Source organism: Macaca mulatta, chromosome 6, assembly GCF_049350105.2.
Source record: "Macaca mulatta isolate MMU2019108-1 chromosome 6, T2T-MMU8v2.0, whole genome shotgun sequence".
Lineage (NCBI taxonomy): Eukaryota > Metazoa > Chordata > Mammalia > Primates > Cercopithecidae > Macaca > Macaca mulatta.
The window spans coordinates 154,868,878-154,887,559 of record NC_133411.1 but is presented as its reverse complement, the minus strand read 5'-3'; the positions used below and the strand labels follow the sequence as shown (position 1 = coordinate 154,887,559).

General features: G+C 41.2%; 1 protein-coding gene and 1 pseudogene across 8 annotated transcripts in view; both read right to left on the bottom strand.

Annotated features, from left to right (window-relative positions):
- Window positions 1–18,682, bottom strand: part of SH3RF2 (SH3 domain containing ring finger 2) — a 145,935-nt gene that overhangs the window by 78,926 nt on the left and 48,327 nt on the right. For all 8 annotated transcript variants that reach the window (XM_028849816.2, XM_077937314.1, XM_015141123.3 and 5 more), the window contains one exon: window positions 3,358–3,627. In XM_028849816.2, the coding sequence (XP_028705649.1) occupies window positions 3,358–3,627 (270 nt within the window). The remainder of the gene's footprint in view (window positions 1–3,357; window positions 3,628–18,682) is intronic.
- On the bottom strand, window positions 5,590–6,615 carry LOC106998976 (MICOS complex subunit MIC27 pseudogene; annotated as a pseudogene).

Genomic DNA, 18,682 nt, shown 5'->3' with positions numbered 1-18,682 from the left:
ATAGGGACAAGGACTTTTAGCTTTCCAAAAAGAAAAATGAATTTTATGCTCATTTTGAAGACTTTTCAGAACCTATTCAATTTTTAATGCATCAAACATAAAGCAACTTTTTGTTCAGATTTTTCTTACTCACTATAAAAGGTTATATGTAAATTTGTAGAAACATTTGAAAATACAGGTAAGCAAAACAGGGAAAATATTGTATCACAATAAAGATACATTCACTGTCAACAGCTTGAATAACACATTTTTTCCAGATTCTTTTCTATCAAGACAAAACATACACACATATAAACATACATATTTTTTAAAAACCTTTCCAAAAACATACACACATGCATACAATAAAGTGCACACATCTTGAGAAATTTTACATTTGAGTATATCCATGAAATCCCTGTTCAGATGAAGGTATAGAATACTCCCAGCACCCAGAAGGTTCCTTTGTGCCCTTTCCCACCACTTGTTAAGAGGCAACCACCACTCTGACTTCTAGTATTATACATTTATTTTGTCTGTTCCTGTACCTCACACAAATGAAGCCATATGGGACACAGTGATTATTTGTATTTAATGCCTTTTTAGAAACACCTTGCTGTGTCCATACAACATTCAAGTTCAACCTGTATATTCATCCACTAAAGACCTTCTGATCTGTCTCTGACATTCTGTTCCATGCGCCTCAGGAATTAGAATTAATTTAAATTTAAATCTGTTACTGCATTATACCCTTTCTTAGCTTCCTCTTACACAGCGGTACCCAACCTTTTTGGCACCAGGGACCGGTCTCGTGGTAGACAATTTTTCCTCGGATGCGGGGGGTAGAAGGTGGGGATAGAGGGTAGGGAATAGGGGATGGTTTCAAGATAAAACTGCTCCAGCTCACATTATCAGGCATTCGATTCTCATAAAGAGCATGTAATTTAGATCCCTTGTATGCGCGGTTCACAGTGGGGTTCACGCTCCTATGAGAATCTAATGCTGCCACTAATGTGACAGGAGGTGGAGTTCAGGCAGTAACGCGACCCATTACTATAAACACAGCAGCTATAAATACAGATGAAGGTTTGCTTACTTGCCCACCACTCACCTCCTGCTGCACGGTCCGTTTCCTCACAGGCCACGGACCGGTACTGGTCAGTGGTCCGGGAGTTGGGGGCCCCTGCTCTTACACATGTGCAATTATGCATTTATAGGTTATTATTTCTTTCTTTTGTTTTTTTTTTTAAATTTTTAGTCGGAGTCTCGCTCTGCTGCCCAGGCTAGAGTGCAATGGCGCGAACTTGGCTCACTGCAACCTCTGCCTCCTGGGTTCAAGCGATTCTCCTGCCTCAGTCTCCTGAGTAGCTGGGATTACAGGCACGGGCAACCACGCTGACTAATTTTTGTATTTTTAGTAGAAGTGGGGTTTCGCCATGTTGGCCAGGTTGGTCTCAAACTCCTGACCTCAAGTGATCTGCCCGCCGCGGTCTCCCAAAGTGCTGGGAATGCAGGCGTGAACCACCGTGCCAAGAGATTATTATTTATTTAATGTCTGTCTACCCTATCAGACCATAAACTCCATGTGTGCAGAGCCTCTGTCTGTTTTGTTAATCTTTGTTGTCCCTAGCACCTAACATAGTGGCTCCCCTTTAGTAGTCAGCCAATAAATATTTATTGAATGCATGCATGCAGGAATAAATATATGACATTGAATAAATTACACAATTCACTGAGCTAGAAAGCACTAGGAAAAGAACAGCTTTGGGAAGGAAGATCTTGAGTTTAATTTGGATATGCTGAGTTTAGAACATGAGATTTCCTAGAAGTCTGTGTATTCCACAGCCTTCCAGAATGGGTCAAATCCTCTCTTTTGGTTTCTTTGTCATAATTTCCCATTTATATATCTGTTTCTTCCACTAGATTGCCAGCTCTGTGAAGGTAACAGTGACTCATTACTTTATCTCCAATGGCCAGCTTGGCACATGGATGGGCTCAAGAAATGAACGAGTGTGTGAAGTAAGTGCCCCAGTTTACAAATTCCCAGAAAGGGTGAGAGACACAGACGATGATACTCCCTTATGTCTTCCTCCAGCTGTGTGTCTAATGCCTGGCACAAAGTAAATACTCAATAAATGTTTGTGGAATTGAACTGACCTTCCTCTAACTGTAGTCTAGGTCTACACTTTGCTGTGTGGGCTGCAGAATGACCTTTCTTAGGAGTCTTGCTCTGAGGTTCCATAGCAATAATAAAGATCATTATCTCAGAATATGGAGGACAGAGATGTTGTCTAGTTTGAGAAAACCTGAAGTAAATCTCCTTTCTGGTAGTGGTAGAATAAAAATATTTTGTAAAACGAAAGACCTTGCCTAAGCTATTGTAGCAGTGCCACTTTTTATACTTACATTTGATCTACTTATCACGAGTGGTGAAGAATGAAAATAACTCTAACTGTGGTCTCTATGAGAGATGTGAATGTTTATGGAATAACAAATACTGAATACAGAGAGTTAAAGTAGTGTAGACTTCAGTACAACTGTCATTACTTGCAAATGGTGGGGAATCATCTAATGAAAAAGAGAGGCACAAGAAATCTTAGGGTAATTAATGTTTGGAAAACATGTCTTATAAGAGGTTATTTATGGAGAAAGGCACGATTATGTTATCGTGCGTGTCTGGAGTGTTTTGAATGTGATGTTTACAACAAGATAGAATGTTGTACATGAGAAGAATTAGGTAACCATAACTTGGTCGCAAGAATACCCTTACACATACGTAATAAAGAGGTAGAGGCTGTAGTTTTACATAGCATGTTATCAAATTGTTTGTAATTGTCTGTCCATGTATCTGTTCTTCCTATTACTCTGTGAGGACAGCAGAGACTCTGACTTATTCACGTCCTATTCCCAGGACCTGCAAGGAGTAAGTGCTCAAAAGTGATAGAATGATAGAATGAATAAATCAAATGTGTTATTCAAGCTGTTGACAGTGATTGTATCTATATAGTGGTATAATATTTTCCTTATTTTGCTTATCTGTATTTTCAAATGTTTCTACAATGGTTTCAGGATAAATGAATGAATGAATGAGTGAATACTTTTGTAATTACAATAAAAAAGGCTTACAGACTTCTATCACTTATTTGTAGATTTCTCTAGAGATTTCACTTGCATGTAGTCTGAATTGTACACACATATTACATATAGATGCACCACATATATATATATATAATTTATGGACAAAATATATTTTATGAATAAAATAATAAATAATAATATATTTAAAATACAATTTTTAAAAATCAGCAAATATTAAACAAGCAACTCTGGTTCTGCTATGTGGTCCCAGGTGACTCTAGGATTCACCCAGAATCCTACCTTGAGGAAGGTCAGGCAATCCTGGTTCTCACTCTTGTCCTTGCCTCGTAGGTCGAAGTTGTAGAGGGCCCTGCAGAGCGGGGGTGGCTGGGGCAACTGCTTGATGACTTCCACGGAGCTGGCTGGGAAGATCCCGCTGATGCCATTGATTTCCCCCTGGTACCAATTCTCATCAAGCTGTCTCCGGAGAAGGATGACATCTCCCTTATTAAACCTTAGGTCACCAGGATTTTGCCCTCTGTAGTTGCATAAGGCCTTTGCTCGAGGTACCTGCAATGGCACAGACCAATAAGATATGTACTTAGCTGAGAGTCTGGAGGAACAGAAGATACAAACATTCTTCCTTTTATTGTACTTTGCTTTAACATGCTTTGCAAATATTGGGTTTTTTTATAAATCAAAGGTTTATGGCAACCTGTGTTGAGTAGGTCTATCAGCGCCATTTTCCCAACACCCTGTGCTCACTTTGTGTCTCTGTGTCACATTCTGGTAACTGTTACTAACTTTAAATATTTTAAACGTTTTCATTATTATTATGTCTGCTATGGTGATCTGTAATCAGTGATCTTTGATGTTGCTCTCGTAATGTCTGGAGGGGCGCCACAAACTGTGCCCGTACAAGACAGCAAACTTCATCGATAAATGTTTGTGTTCTGACTGCTGCAGCAGCTGGTCATTCTCCCATCTCTCTCCCTCTTCTTCGGCCTCCCTATTCTCTAAGACACAACGATATTAAAATGAGGCCAATTAATGACCCTACAACTGCCTACAAATTTTCAAGTGAAAGGAAGGGTTTCACATCTCTCACTTTAAATCAAAAGCTAGAAATGATTAATCTTAGGGAGGAAGGCACGACTAAAGCTGAGATAGGCTAAAAGCTAGGCCTCTTGTGACAAACAGCCAAGTTGCGAATGCAAAAGAAAAGTTCGTGAAGGAAATTAGAAGTGCTACCGCAGTGAATTCATAAATGAAAAGTAAGTGAAACAGCCTTATTGCTGATATGAAGGAAGTTTGACTGCTCTGCGTAGAAGATCAAATCAGCCACAACAGACCCTCAAGCCAAAGCCTAATCCAGATCAAGATCCTAACTTCCTTTAATTCTGTGAAGGCTGAGAGAGACGAGGAAGCTGCAGGAAACAAGTTTGAAGCTGGCAGAGACAGTCTGAGGTTTAAGAAAAGAAGCTCTCTGTAACATAAAAATGCAAGGTGAAGTGGCAAGCCATCAATACTGAGTCAAGACCCACTGCCAGAAAGAAGACTACAACTTGCTGAAGACTCAGAACATCATTAACTTTTTTTAGTAATAAAGTATTTTAAATTAAGTTAGATATATTGTTATTTAGGCATAATGCTATTGCACACTTAATAGACTACAGCATAGTGTAAACACACTTTTTTTTTTTTTTTTTTTTTTTTTTTTGAGACAGAGTCTTGCTCTGTCGCCAGACTGGAGTCCAGTTGCACGACCTCGGCTCACTGCAACGTCCACCTCCCAGGTTCAAGCGATTCTCCTGCCTCAGCTTCCTGAGTAGCTGGGATTACAGGCGCACATCACCATGCACAGCTAATTTTTGTATTTTTAGTAGAGACAGGGTTTCACCATGTTGGCCAGGATGGTCTCCATCTCCTGACCTCATGACCTGCCTGCCTTGGCCTCCCAAAGTGCTGGGATTACAGGTGTGAGCCACCATGCCTGGCCAAATACAACTTTTATATGCACTGAGAAATTAAAAAAAATTGTTTGACTTGTTTTATTATGGTATTAGCTTTATTGTGGTGGTCTGGAACTGAATCTACACTTTCTCTGGGGCATACCTGCATAATATTTTTTTTCCCCATAAAACATGGATATTTTATTCCAGCTCTAGGAAATCAGCAAAAAAAAAAAAAAAACAAAAAAAAACAAAACAAAACACGGAGGGAAACACATCTTTCCACACACCATTCTAATTTAACTGACATTAATTTGGGAAAGCTGGAGCAGAAATATATGTTTATACGTATATATATGTATGTCTTTATATACACATACATGCATTTACAGATTTTGGTCTCACTGGAGTTCATGTCTTTTTTTTTTTTTAAAATAAATACCCCTAAAGGTCATTGAATTCAAGCTAATACATCTACCTATGTCTCCTCATCAATCATTTAATATTGTTTGCATTGCATTCACAGTTTGTGTGTTAACCACTTATGTAATTTATCAAATTGCACATTTGGAGAGGTAAGGGAAAAACTTGGTTTAAGTAATACTCTATGTATCAATTACCCATTACATGATTTTTTTCATCATTATTTGCAACCTCACACATCTGTAGTTTTCTACGTAGTCTCTCTATGCAGTCTACTTCAGCTTCCAGTGCTGTACTTATCTATATCTTCTGGGTGGGACCACCCACAATCCATGAACTTGGGGTCAGGCATGAATTGTGTAGCACCTGAGTTGGATTCTGATTTGGTCTTTGCTTCTAAGCTGAGTTCTGTTGGCAAGGGCACTGCGTGTTTCAAGACGTGAGTTGTTTTTGCAGGTACTTCTATTTCGGTGGAGGATCCTAGCTTAGTTTTTTTTCTTTAGGTTTAGGGAGTGACTCGTTTTTGCTGCTTTTGTCCACAATGATTTAACTGCTCCAAAAATGTGCTGGTTTGTAGCATATACCTTTTCCCCTGTTACCTTAGCAATTATTACTGACCAAACTGGGTAGCAAACAGTTGCTCATAAAGTAGTCAGTCCCAGAGGATAAGTAATTTTCTTACACTTAGAACCTTTTCTCGCTGAAACCAAGCCCACCAATCCTGAAACCGTAATAACTCCCATTTTTGGAAGAAAATCTTGAGGAGGATTCTTCAGATAGACATGAGCATCTTTTCCAAATTCTACTGTATCAATTATCCCATTTTTCCCAAAGACATAAACACCCTTGCACCAGCCAGTATAATGACCAGTTGCAGTGCAGATGGAAGCAAAGCCCATTTGTAAATGACCAGGCTGCTCTTCAACATATTTAGACTGGAGCGGTGGTGCAGTATATATGGGGACTTGCTCTGGTATCACTAGCTGCTTTTTGGATTCCTCTGCTTTGGCTGCATGTACACTTACAGATGCATGTATCAGACCTGCAGGCATGATTGTCAGTTTTCCCATCTACTAGCAGGGTGAAAATCTGAAACACTGACAATGGTAAATGTTGGGGAGAACGAGGAGCAACGGGAAGTCTCATTCATTGAGTGATGAAATAATCTGCACAACAAATGCCCATGATACGAGTTTACCTGTATAACAAACCTTCACATGTACACCTGAACCCTGATGACCACCATGTCTATGACCCTTTCAGCCAAGGTTTTCAGATGACACCTGCATAATATTAATAACTAATTACTGAGCACTTCCTATGTGCTAAGTGTGTATGTGGGCCATCTCATTTAATCTATGTAGTCCTTGGAGATAGACACTCATTATCCCCATTTATAAGATAGGGTGACAGAGACACAGAGTGGTTTATTAACTTGCATAAGATGACACAGCTGGGAAATGGCAGATATGGGGCATGAACTCAGACTACCTGATGCTAGAACCCTTTTTCTTAATCACTATGCAAGGCACAGGGTCGTGAACTTGACTCTACATCTATGAGAGGGGAGTCAGTGACTCTTTCTGGATCTGAATACTGATTTTGAATTCTGGCTCCACTTCTTTCCATTTGTGTAATCATGGCCAAGTTACTTAATCTTTCTTAAACTGTATTCATTTATAAAATGAGCATTTGGATCATTAGGAAGCTCAGCTGAGACAAAGAAACAATTAGTCAGAGATCAATCGTCAGTTTTTAAAAAAAATCAGCTCAAGCATAATCATTTGTCAAATCAGTTGTCTAAATAATTATTTCAGTCAAATGCATTTTTACTAATTGAACTTGTTTTTTTCACATAGAAATGGCCTCACTCCAGTCTTGCTTGAAGTCTGCTTGGCAAACTGCAAGTTCTAACAGATTAAGAGGAAGTGCTTCAGTCACCTAGTGTCGTGTTTTATTTTGTGCTTTTCCAAGCAGTGGGATTATGTAATCACCTCTCATTGTAGCAGTCTTGCTATTTATAATCTTGCTATTCATGCAATGGGGTATAGAGAGGCATTAATTTAGGTCTTCATAGATCTCCTGAATCCACAATGTTCATTTGAAAAAAAATTCCGAGCAGCTTAGTGGTAGAGATAAGACCTAACAATACTTCACTGATGGAATGGTGGAGGTGCCCTTTTCTGCTGGTCCCGGGATACAGTAAGGAGACCCCAGGGATGAGAAAACCACAGGAACACAGCTCATCCCCAGGAAACTGGTGGACAAATGAGCAAAGATGTATGTACTAGGGGGCTTAACATAATGCTGTGGAATAAACAGGGAACTGGTTGAATAAATTATTATATACCCATACCCATACAATGAAAAACTTTGCAGTCATTAAAATTGATGTTTTTTTATAATTAATAACATTGAGCATTACTGATAATATACCATTAAGTGTAACAGAAGAGGTTAAGAACAATTATGTAGACTAGATTTTCATTATAAATACACATGTATATTTTTACGTAGGGAAAATGTTAGATGACTATAGGCTAATATTTTAGAAGTGGTTATCTCTAAATGGTGAGATTTTTGAATGTTGAAAAAAACACTTCTTTTCCTAAATGCTTAGCTGTGTTCTCTAACTTTTCTATAATAATTGTATTGCTTATTAAAATTGGACAGTTAGAAAATGAATGAAGTTGGTGGATGAGAGGTAAAAGGTATAAGAGGAATTTAGAAAGAAAGTAAGCCAAGCTGAGTAGGATAAGCAAACTATGCAACTACCTTTTTTGGGGAAGGTGTTCCCTACCTGAGAAATAAGCAGGTAAAAGCTGGATGAGAATGGATTTCTGGGGAATGACCCAAATCTGTTAGACTCCTAGGGTTGGGTACATGAGGGAACAATAATTGTTCCTCCATATTTCTTCCTCTCAGTTTTCCATTGCAATATCACATTTTTCTGGGTACATGACTACCTGGAATATTGGTCACATTTTCAGCCTTTCTGGTGATTAACTCCAGGCCAGGGTGGGAGTAAGCAACCTTTAGGAAGTGTCCTTCCTGAGTTTTCTTTTCCTCTCCTCCATCTTGCTATGTGGAACGCAGACATGATCCCTAGAGCTCTAGCTGCTATCTTGAATATTGAGGATGAGGGCCACACCTAACAGGAGGGAAGAAGCCTGGGTTTCAGAGCTGCCACACCCATCCTGGATTACTTCACATCCAGACTTTTGTCTGAGAGCTAAATAAACTTCCACCTTGCTGAATGAATTGTGAGGCTTTATTATTATTATTATTTATGGGAAAAAAAACAGAAAAGAGAAAAGGAAAGAAAGGAAGAATGAAAAGATAAATAAGAAAATATCTAAGCCCCTTTGGATTTGCATGATGATAATATTAATAGCTAACCTTTACTGAGTGCTTCTTTCTTGCGCCAGATTCTTTGCTAAGCGCTCTAATTCTCTTTGCTAAGCACTCTCTAATTCTCTTTTTTTTTTTTTTTTTTTTTTGAGACGGAGTCTCGCTGTGTCTCCCAGGCTGGAGTGCAGTGGTGCGATCTCGGCTCACTGCAAGCTCCGCCCCCTTGGTTCACGCCATTCTCCCGCCTCAGCCTCCCAAGTAGCTGGGACTACAGGTGCCCGCTACCACGCCTGGCTAATTTTTTGTATTTTTAGTAGAGACGGGGTTTCACCGTGTTAGCCAGGATAGTCTCGATCTCCTGACCTCGTGATCCACCCGCCTCGGCCTCCCAAAGTGCTGGGATTACAGGCTTGAGCCACCGCGCCCGGCCGTCTAATTCTCACAACAACTTTTGAGGTGTGTATTATTTCAAATGTCAATTTTTAGATTAAAAAACTGGGGATCAGAGAATGATATGGTTTGGTTGTGTCCCCACCCAAATCTCATCTTGAATTCCCACATGTTTGGAAGGGGCCCGGTGGGAGATAATTGAATCATAGGGGCAAGTCTTTCCTGTGCTGTTCTCATGATTGTGAATAAGTCCCATGAGATCTGATGGGTTTATCAAGGGTTTCTGCTTTTGTTTCTTCCTCATTTTCTCTTGCTGCTGCCATGTAAGAATTGCCTTTCACCTCCTGCCATGATTCTGAGGCCTCCCCATTCATGTGGAACTGTAAGTCCAATTAAACCTTCTTTTCTTCCCAGTCTCAGGCATGTCTTTATCAGTAACATGAAAATGGACTAATATAGTAAATCGGTACCAGTAGAGTGGGGTGTTGCTGAAAAGATACTTGAAAATATGGAAGCAACTTTGGAACTGGGTATCAGGCAGAGGTTGGAAAAATTTGGAGGGCTAGAAGAAGACAGGAAAATGTGGGAAAGTTTGGAACTTCCTAGAGACTTGTTGAATGACTTTGACAAACATGCTGATAGTGATACCAACAATAAGGTCCAGGCTGAGGTGATCTCAGATGGAGATGAGAAATTTGTTGGAAACTGGAGCAAATGTGACTCTTGTTATGTTTTAGCAAAGAGACTGGCAGCATTTTGCACCTGCCCTAGAGATTTGTGGAACTTTGAACTTGAGAGAGATGATTTAGGGTATCTGGTGGAAGAAATTTCTAAGCAGCAAAGCATTCAAGAGGTGACTTGGGTGCTGTTAAAGGCATTCAGTTTTATAAGGGAAGCTGAGCATAAAAGTTTGGAAAATTTGCAGTCTGACAATGTGATAGAAAAGAAAATCTCATTTTCTGAGGAGAAATTCAAGTCCACTGCAGGCTGCAGATATTTTCATAAGTAATGAGCTGAGTGTTAATTCCCAAGACGATGGGGAAAATGTCTCCAGGGCATGTCAGAGGTCTTCATGGCAGCCCCTCCCATCACAGGCCTGGAGGCCTAGGAGGAAAAAGTGGTTTCATGGGCCAGGCCCAGGGTCCCCCTGCTATGTTCAGCCTAGGGACTTGGTGTCCTGTGTCCCAGCTGCTCCGCTGTGACTGAAAGGGGCCAATATGGAGCTCGGGGTATGGCTTCAGAGGGTGCAAGCCTCAAGCCTTGGCAGCTTCCACTTGGTGTTGATCCTACAAGTACACAGAAGTCAAGAACTGAGGTTTGGGAACCTCCGCCTAGATTTCAGAAGATGTATGGAAACGCCTAGATGCCCAGGCAGAATTTTGCTGCAGGGGTGGGGCTCTCATGGAGAACCTCTGCTAGGGCAGTGCAGAAGGAAAATGTAGGGTCAGAGCCCCTATACAGAGTCCCTACTGGGACACTGCCTAGTGGAGCTGTGAGCAGATGGCCACTGTCCTCCAGACCCCAGAATGGTAGATCTACTGACAGCTTGCACTGTGTGCCTGGAAAAGCTGCAGACACCCAACACCAGCTTGTGAAAAGCAGCTGGGAGGAGGGCTGTACCCAAGCTGCCCAAGACCATGGGAACCTACCTCTTGCATTAGTGTGATCTGGATGTGAGACACGGAGTCAAAGGAGATAAAATTTTGGAAACTTTAAGATTTGACTGCCTTGCTTGATTTCAGACTTGCATGGGGCCTGTAGCTCCTTTGTTCTGGCCAATTTCTCCCATTTGAAATGACTGTATTCACCCAATACCTGTACCCCCACTGTATCTAGGAAGTTAATAACCTGCTTTTGATTTTACAGGCTCATAGGTGAAAGGGATTTGCCTTGTCTTGGATGAAACTTTGAACTATGGACTTTTGAGTTAATGCTGAAATGAGTTAAGACTTTGGGGGACTGTTGTGAAGACACGATTGGTTTTGAAATGTGAGGCCGTGAGATACAGGAGTGACCAGGGGCGGAACGATATGATTTGGCTGTGTCCCCTCCCAGATCTCATCTTGAATTCCCACATATTGTGGGAGGGACCCAGTGGGAGGTAACCGAATTATGGGGGCAAGTCTTTCCCATGCTGTTCTTATGATAGTGAATAAGTCTCATGAGATCTGATGGTTTTACAAAGAGGAGTTCCCCTGCACAAGCTCTCTCTGCCTGCTGTCATCCATGTAAGACATGACTTGCTCCTCCTTGCCTTCTGCCATGATTGTGAGGCTTCACTAGCCACATGGAACTGTAAGTCTAATTAAACCTTTTTCTTTTGTAAATTGCCCAGTCTTGGGTATGCCTTTATCAGCAGCATGAAAATGGACTAATACAAAAAATTTAAAAGTTGCCCAAGTTCACAAGTTAGAAAATAATGAATTTAGGATTTGAACTCAGTATCCCAAAGCCAAGCCTACAATTCTTTTTCTTTTTTTGAGACAGGGTCTCACTTTGTCACACAGGCTGGAGTGCAGTGTTATGGTCTTTGCCTCTGTAGCCTCAACCTCCCAGGTTAAGTGATCTTCCTGCCTCAGCCCCACAAGTAGCTGTGACTACAGGTGTGTACCACCATGCCTGGCTAATTTTTTTTTGTATTTTTTGCAGAGACGGGGTTTCACCATGTTGTTCAGGCTGGTCTCAAACTCCTAAGCTCAAGTGATCCACCCTCCTCAGCCTCCCAAAGTGCTAGGATTCTAGGCATGAGGCATTGCGCCAGGCCTGTTTCTTAAAATATAATCTGTGGTTTCCCTGTATGAGAATCTGGGAGGTGTTAAAAATGCGAATGCCTTGATCCCACCCCTGACTGATTTGATCAGAATCTCTTGGAGTGGGATTCAAGTAGCTGCATTTTTATCAAGCTCCCCCACCAAGTTTGATGCTACTGAAGGTCTAAGCTATATCTTATTCTAACTCAAATGGGGGCAATGAATGGAGTTTTGACATAGGCTTTGTAAATTGCTAGCTTGCTTTCTTTCTTTTATTTTTTCTGAAAGATATTTGCCATGCAAGTAGCTTGCATATTTTAATGACTTACTGAGAGAATATATTAAACTAAAATTGCACAAAATGCTCAAATTGCTTTGAAGATGCCTAAACCTTGAAACCCTAAAATAGTACTAATTGCCTATTTTCATCTTTTCTCCATCTCCCCTCAACATAAATAAATATTGTGGGAATGAATTATATATAGATTCTATTTTTAACAAGAAGACCCTCTTTCTTCTTTCTCTCCATTTTGGATAATCCCTCCTCTGGTAGTCTCATTTCTATGTTCATACTCACAGAAAACATTGGCTTCCATAGTGCAAAGCAGGGCAGAGGGAAGCAGGAAGGGGTGGAGCGAGGGGAAGAGAGAGGGAGAGAGTGAATGACTCTGAAGAGGAAAGGAAATTAACATTTATTGGGGTTCTGCCAGGCCACAGACATTTTTCTTGCATTATTGCACTACTGCACTTTCCATGTATTATTTCATTCATATGCTCTCAAAACCCTATGAAGTAGGTGGTATTACCCTATTTTATGATGAGGAAACAGAAGTTCTGAGATGGGAAATGTCACCAAACAAGGTCACGCAGCCAGTGTATGGCAGATCCAAGATTGGCTGAGGCACATTTGACCTGAAAGCCTGGGTGCTTTTAACCATTCTCATTGTCTGCCATCCAGCTGAAGTCACCTAGCATGTTTTTCCATCATAAAACTCATTTGGGGCTCTGTTTTGTAATCAAAATCTGAATTGAATGTGAATGCAATTTGCTTGCTGCTGGCTGTAATAGCATGAATTATTGAACTCTAGAGCTCTCACATAAAAGTTAAGCACCTGAAGAGACTCAGCTGGTTGATTCTGATCAGTCCCCCACTGCTCTCTCCAGGGAAAAAGATTCCAAGTTCCACATCAGCTCTCACCTGTTGTATTGTTGGCAATAGCTTTTCTCACCCATCATTGTTTTCTGTCCCTATAGATGCAGGGGCGAGAAGGCACAGGGATAAAGTTTGTGTGGAGATCTCACAGTCAGGTCATCACCAAACTCTTTTTCCTTGTGTATACCTAAAAGGCTTTCCTTTTCTGATATTAAAAAAGCTCAGGACTCTATGCTCCTGTAATTCGCCTATTCATTTGTCTCCTCAGTAGAGTCTGGAAGCCACAAAAGGCATGATTTTGATAGAAAGATAATGCATAGGCTTCAGAGACAAGAGCTTGCAGACACTTTAGTAATAAAATTATGTTATTGCTTTGCCAAGCATCCCCTTCTGTAAGGAACCACCTGTTCTCTCTTTACCTTCTGATGGGCAGGTTATTCACCCTGGCCACATCATACACACAAGGGTACGTGGGCCAGGCTGGCCCGTTAGAATATCCCAAACCCTCAGCACAGTGACGAGGCATGTACCTCAATCAGGGATAATTAGTATTTTTCTCTGAGATTTGATATATAGATACTGAGAAATAATCTCTATTGCTTTTGAATTATGAGCGTTCAAGTTGTGGACCTTGGACCACCAGTGCAATATGGTGTAGTTCAACGTTGGCTATAATATTGGTGATATTTCCCAACCAGTAGACGCGCTTTCCTGAAAGAAGCTGTAGAAGGCAACAGAACTAGATATAGCAAGCTAGATAGGTAACTAGATAGCTAGAGCCCTGACAATAAAATTTGAACTCCTAGGTTAAATGGTGCCTGAAGGTTATTCAGTTAGATGAGCTCTCCAATTGTCTATATCCCCAATTTACTGTTGATTACTTAAACTACTTGGAGTTATTTTTTGACACTTGAAACTGGACCAGTCCTAACTAGTATCTATTTGAAACACAGAAACAACAAACTTCATAACAATGTAATATCCCAATAGCAAAATTCAGAAATAGCAGGAGGTTCAGCTGCCAGTGAGTCCTGACTTTATTTCCAATTTTAAAAATAAAGGGAGGTATAGGCTGATAACAGGATAAGAGAAAAGGAATGCAAGGGGAGCAGAATCACCACAGTGACACATACAAGGGAAAGAGCAGAGCTGAGATGAGAACTCAACCTGCTACAGTGTAACGAGCTCTTTGACACACCCTGGAAATGCTTCCCACCAATTTAGAAAGGTTGACCTTTCTAAATTTCTACTCCTCGCATCAGGTGGGACCAACATCAATATGCTGAGCTAATGGCTTATCAATGGTTTACTTCCCTGAGTTGGTCATAAGATTGCCCATCACTGGAGAATGGAGCCCAAAACCAACACCATCCTGGCCTTTGACCCAAGTTATCTATCATTTCCCAGGTTAAGTTCTCTGCTGCTGGAGAATTCAGGATTTGTATCTGAAGCATCTCTGCTTCTCTATCTTTGAACACTGTACACAAGTAGGTGTTTAAGAAATGCTTGGTGAATGAGTGAATGAATGAGTGAATTACTCTGAAAACCTTCAAGAATTACTGTTCTCAGATACATAGAATGCATGCAAGGTTCATACATATGGCTGATAATAATTACTCAAGTGCAGATCTATTGGATGAGCTAGGGAAAAGAAGGATTGTTTTCATCATATTTTCTAAACACCCCCCAATTTTAATGATTTGGTGTTATACACACACACACAAAGGTTAAATACTCAAATAAAGTTAGGCGTCACTGAATCAGCAAAGTCACACAGGTTTCTTTGCTGACTCGCTTTTCAGAAGTTTTATTTTGTGAATGTGATTTGCATAATTGCATCTGGGGCACTTTGCAGGAAGAGCCCACGTGTCTTGGGAATGCTGGACAAGGGAAATGTAACTTCCCCGTGAGTTCACACTACCGATGAGGTAAGGGGTCAAAAATTGTACTGTAACCTAACTTTGTAGTTGCTGCTTAACCAACGAAGCCACCCTTCCTCCCTCACTCATAGTGATAATCTTTCTGGAGCAGATTTGTTGGGGGAAATGGAGCAATTAGTAACTAGAAAGTGGTGGTTAGCCCTTGTGTATGTTTTCTCTTCTCTGGTGAGGAGGGAGACACTATGCAAACCCCAGTGCTCACCCAACAGGAGGATCAGATCCACCTGGCCTTGGCAGATCCCAGATGATCCACTGCTGGGGTGCTTGAGATCAGCAGAAAGCTCACGGTGATGTTACCAAGTGGAAATCCCTAAATCCGACATTCAGATTTGAGACCAGTTTTAGAAGAAACTCTGCATGAGTTTTTTTTTTTTTTTTTTTTTTTTTTCATAGAAAATTTTACTTCAGGAGAGGTACTAGGATGCAATAGTTAGGAACACATATGTTAGAATCACGTGGGATGTTGGTTTGCATTCTGGCTTTTGTAAATTTGGCCAAATCATTTAGCATCCCTGATCCTTAGTTTGGATCATCCAAAAATTGGGGCTAATACTATTATTTCCCTGTGCAGCAAACTCAGCGAGTCTGGGTTATCCAAACCCTGCATATTCTGACAAAAGTTTTGGCTCTTGCCTGGGAGATAACCTCTAAGTCCTTAGAATATTTTGGCTGATCAGAGAGACTTTGTCTACCTGGAGGCCTTGGGTCACACGAGATAGTCTAAGCTAACAATGTGATTTATGGTGGGGGGCTTTGGGCCAAACAGTAGAAGTTTGACCTCTGGAGGGGCTGGAGACTGAGGGCAGCCACGTGGGTGGTCTGAAATGGTAAACGTCATCAAACAATGAAATCTCCAGTAAAATCCTGGACAGCAAGTCTCTGGTTAAAAGAAATGCTGTCTGCATGACTCCACAGGGAGAGGACAACTGGAAGCTTTAAGGAAGCTCCTGGACTCTGCCCTAATGTGCCTTTTTCCATTGCTGACTTTAACTTATATTCTTGAACTGGAATAAACCATAACCATGAGTATAATGGCTTTGCTGAGTTCTGTGAGCCCTTCTAGTGAATCACTGAAAGGGAAGGTGGTCTTGGGACCCCTGAGCACACTTCCTCATGGCTTTGGAGACGATTAATGTGATAAACAATGTAGAGTACTTAGTGGAATGCCTGGAAAAGAATAAGTGCTCGATAAATAAGGATGCTTAGGAGAGATGGGTAATAGGCCTGCTGTGATAGCTTCTGGTCTGACTTCCCAGCTCTATTCGTCATTCATTCCTTTTTTGCTTTCAACAAACATTTTTGAGTGCCAACCATGCCAGGTATGTTCAAGACCCTTCATGGAGCTTACAGTCTAGTTGGGGAAACAAAGATCAGAGTTATAAACACACAAATAAATATATAATTACAGGCTGGAGTAAATGCTATGAAGGAAAAGAATGATGTTATGACCTCAAGGGAGGTCAGAAACTCGAGGGATGGGAAGGAACCCAACGTAGGGAAGATTCTCTTTATTAGCTGCTTATTTGTATTTGAAATTCTATTATGTTGTGTGACTTTTGTTACGTTGTTTCTCTATTTATTTTAGTGTTTTCTCCATTGTATGTTCTCACTGATATGTGGGAGCTAAGCTATGAGGATGCAAACGCATAAGAATGATACAATAGACTTTGGGGGCTTCGGGGAAAGGGTGCGAGGGATAAAATACCTCAAATAAGATGCAGTATATATTGCTCGGGTGATGGGTGCACCAAAATCTCACAAATCATCACTAAAGAACTTATTCATGTAACCAAACACCACCTGTACCTCCAATAACTTATGGAAAAAAGTTAAAAAAAAGAAAAATATTTTACTGTTTTCTCATTCCTGGACTATATTAGCAAGTGTCTCTCTCTTTCTCTCCCCTCAGTCTTTTGCTGTGGCCTCTCTTCTTCCAGTCTTTGGTAGAATGCTAAGACATTATAGGCTCAATTTTTCTTCTTTACCTAACTCCTGCCACTTTGAGTCTGTGGGTATGACATCCCTTCCTTCCTCCTTCAAGCAAATATTAATCAAACACTCAGAATATGCCAGCCTTTATCTCTTGGTCCCTCCTCCATCAGTTCCAGGGATTCTGCAGCAGGGAAAAGGGAAGGAAGCAGGAGTTTATACCACATGGGCAGAGAAAGAGCTGCTTATAGTCAGCAGTGCCTTTTCAGGGCTGCCATTGGCATATTTTCCTTTTTCCCTCCAAACATTTCCCTGAGATTTCTTTGGGGTGATCTCATTTCCCTGTCCTAGGAGGTAATCCAAGATATGTCTAGAGCCATATCCCTGGCTCCAAACCTAAGCTGGTTCTCAATAAATAGCCTGGGATTGTTTTTGAAATGGGCTAGATGCCAATGCCCAGAGCTGTTCAATGGGATAGGACTGAACTCCCCAAGGAAGTAAAACATTTCCCTCACCATCTCTTCTCCACCAGGGCACAGGGCACCTGTGGAGAAGGGCAAGGGGTACGTGGGAGCCTGAAGGATGAGGAAAAGCGCCATCTCATTCGGCCTGGGAGGCAATTCTGCCCTCTTTCATTATCCCCCTTTCCAGAATGAGCTTTTCTAATAGGTGTGGCACGTGGTGGGTGAGTCTTTTTCCATATGGTTTGAGAAACTGAGCCAAATACACCATGCAGAGTGAGAAAAAGTGAGTCAAACAACCCTCCCACCACTACTTCTCCCCTGGCTTAGAGGAAAAGCAAAGCTCTGGTTGCTCTACCCCGGCTTTCTCCTCTGAGAGGTTTTTGGAGCTGAAGGAGGAATGACTAATGACGTGGAGCTTCTCCTAATGCGACCAGCTGGCCTGGGGGCTGGAGGTGGTCCCTGAACGTGATTCACAACTTATACACTGTGTCCTTGAGTGAGGCACTGAACCTCTCTGGGCCTGTTTCTTCAACTGCAGAGTGAAGATGAGTTTTACCATTCTTCTCAACTCTAAAGATAACAGACATTTATTTATTTATTTATTTGAGACAAGTCTTGCTCTGTTGCCCAGGCTGGAGTGCAGCAGTGCAATCATGGCTCACTGAAACCTCAAACTCCTGCGCTCAAGAGATCCTCCTGCCTCAGCCTCCAAAGTAGCCAGGACTACAGGCACATGCCGCCATGCCCAGCTAATTTTTATTTTTGTTTTGTAGAGATGGGGTCTTGCTATATTGCTCAGGCTGGTCTCAAATGCCTGGGCTCCCTCTTCAGCCTCCCAAAGTAGTGGGATTATAGGCATGAGCTACTGTACCAGACCCAGAGCTTTTTAAAGGTGAATTATGAAAGCTCCAGGAGTATCTTTGAAATACATCAGAAATAAAGGTGACAGGTGAGATGAAATCAAATTGCCAAAATGGTAATAACTGTTGAAACTTTAGTCATGGGTTGAAGGCAGTTCATTACATTCTCTGCTTTTCATTATTCTGTAGAGTTGATTATTCTCTCCACTTTCGTGTATGTGGTCCTCCTCAAAACTGCTAGTGAGGTAAAGGTGCCACAGCCTGATAGGCTGTTGTGTGAGGAATGAAGTGACTGTAAATACTCCCAGGCCCTTGGGGAAAATGACCTGGAAGAGAAGATCTGAAGGGGCTGGGCTTGTCCTCAATTGTCAAAAAGTTACATCTTGATTTCAAGTAGTTTACTTCTTAATTAA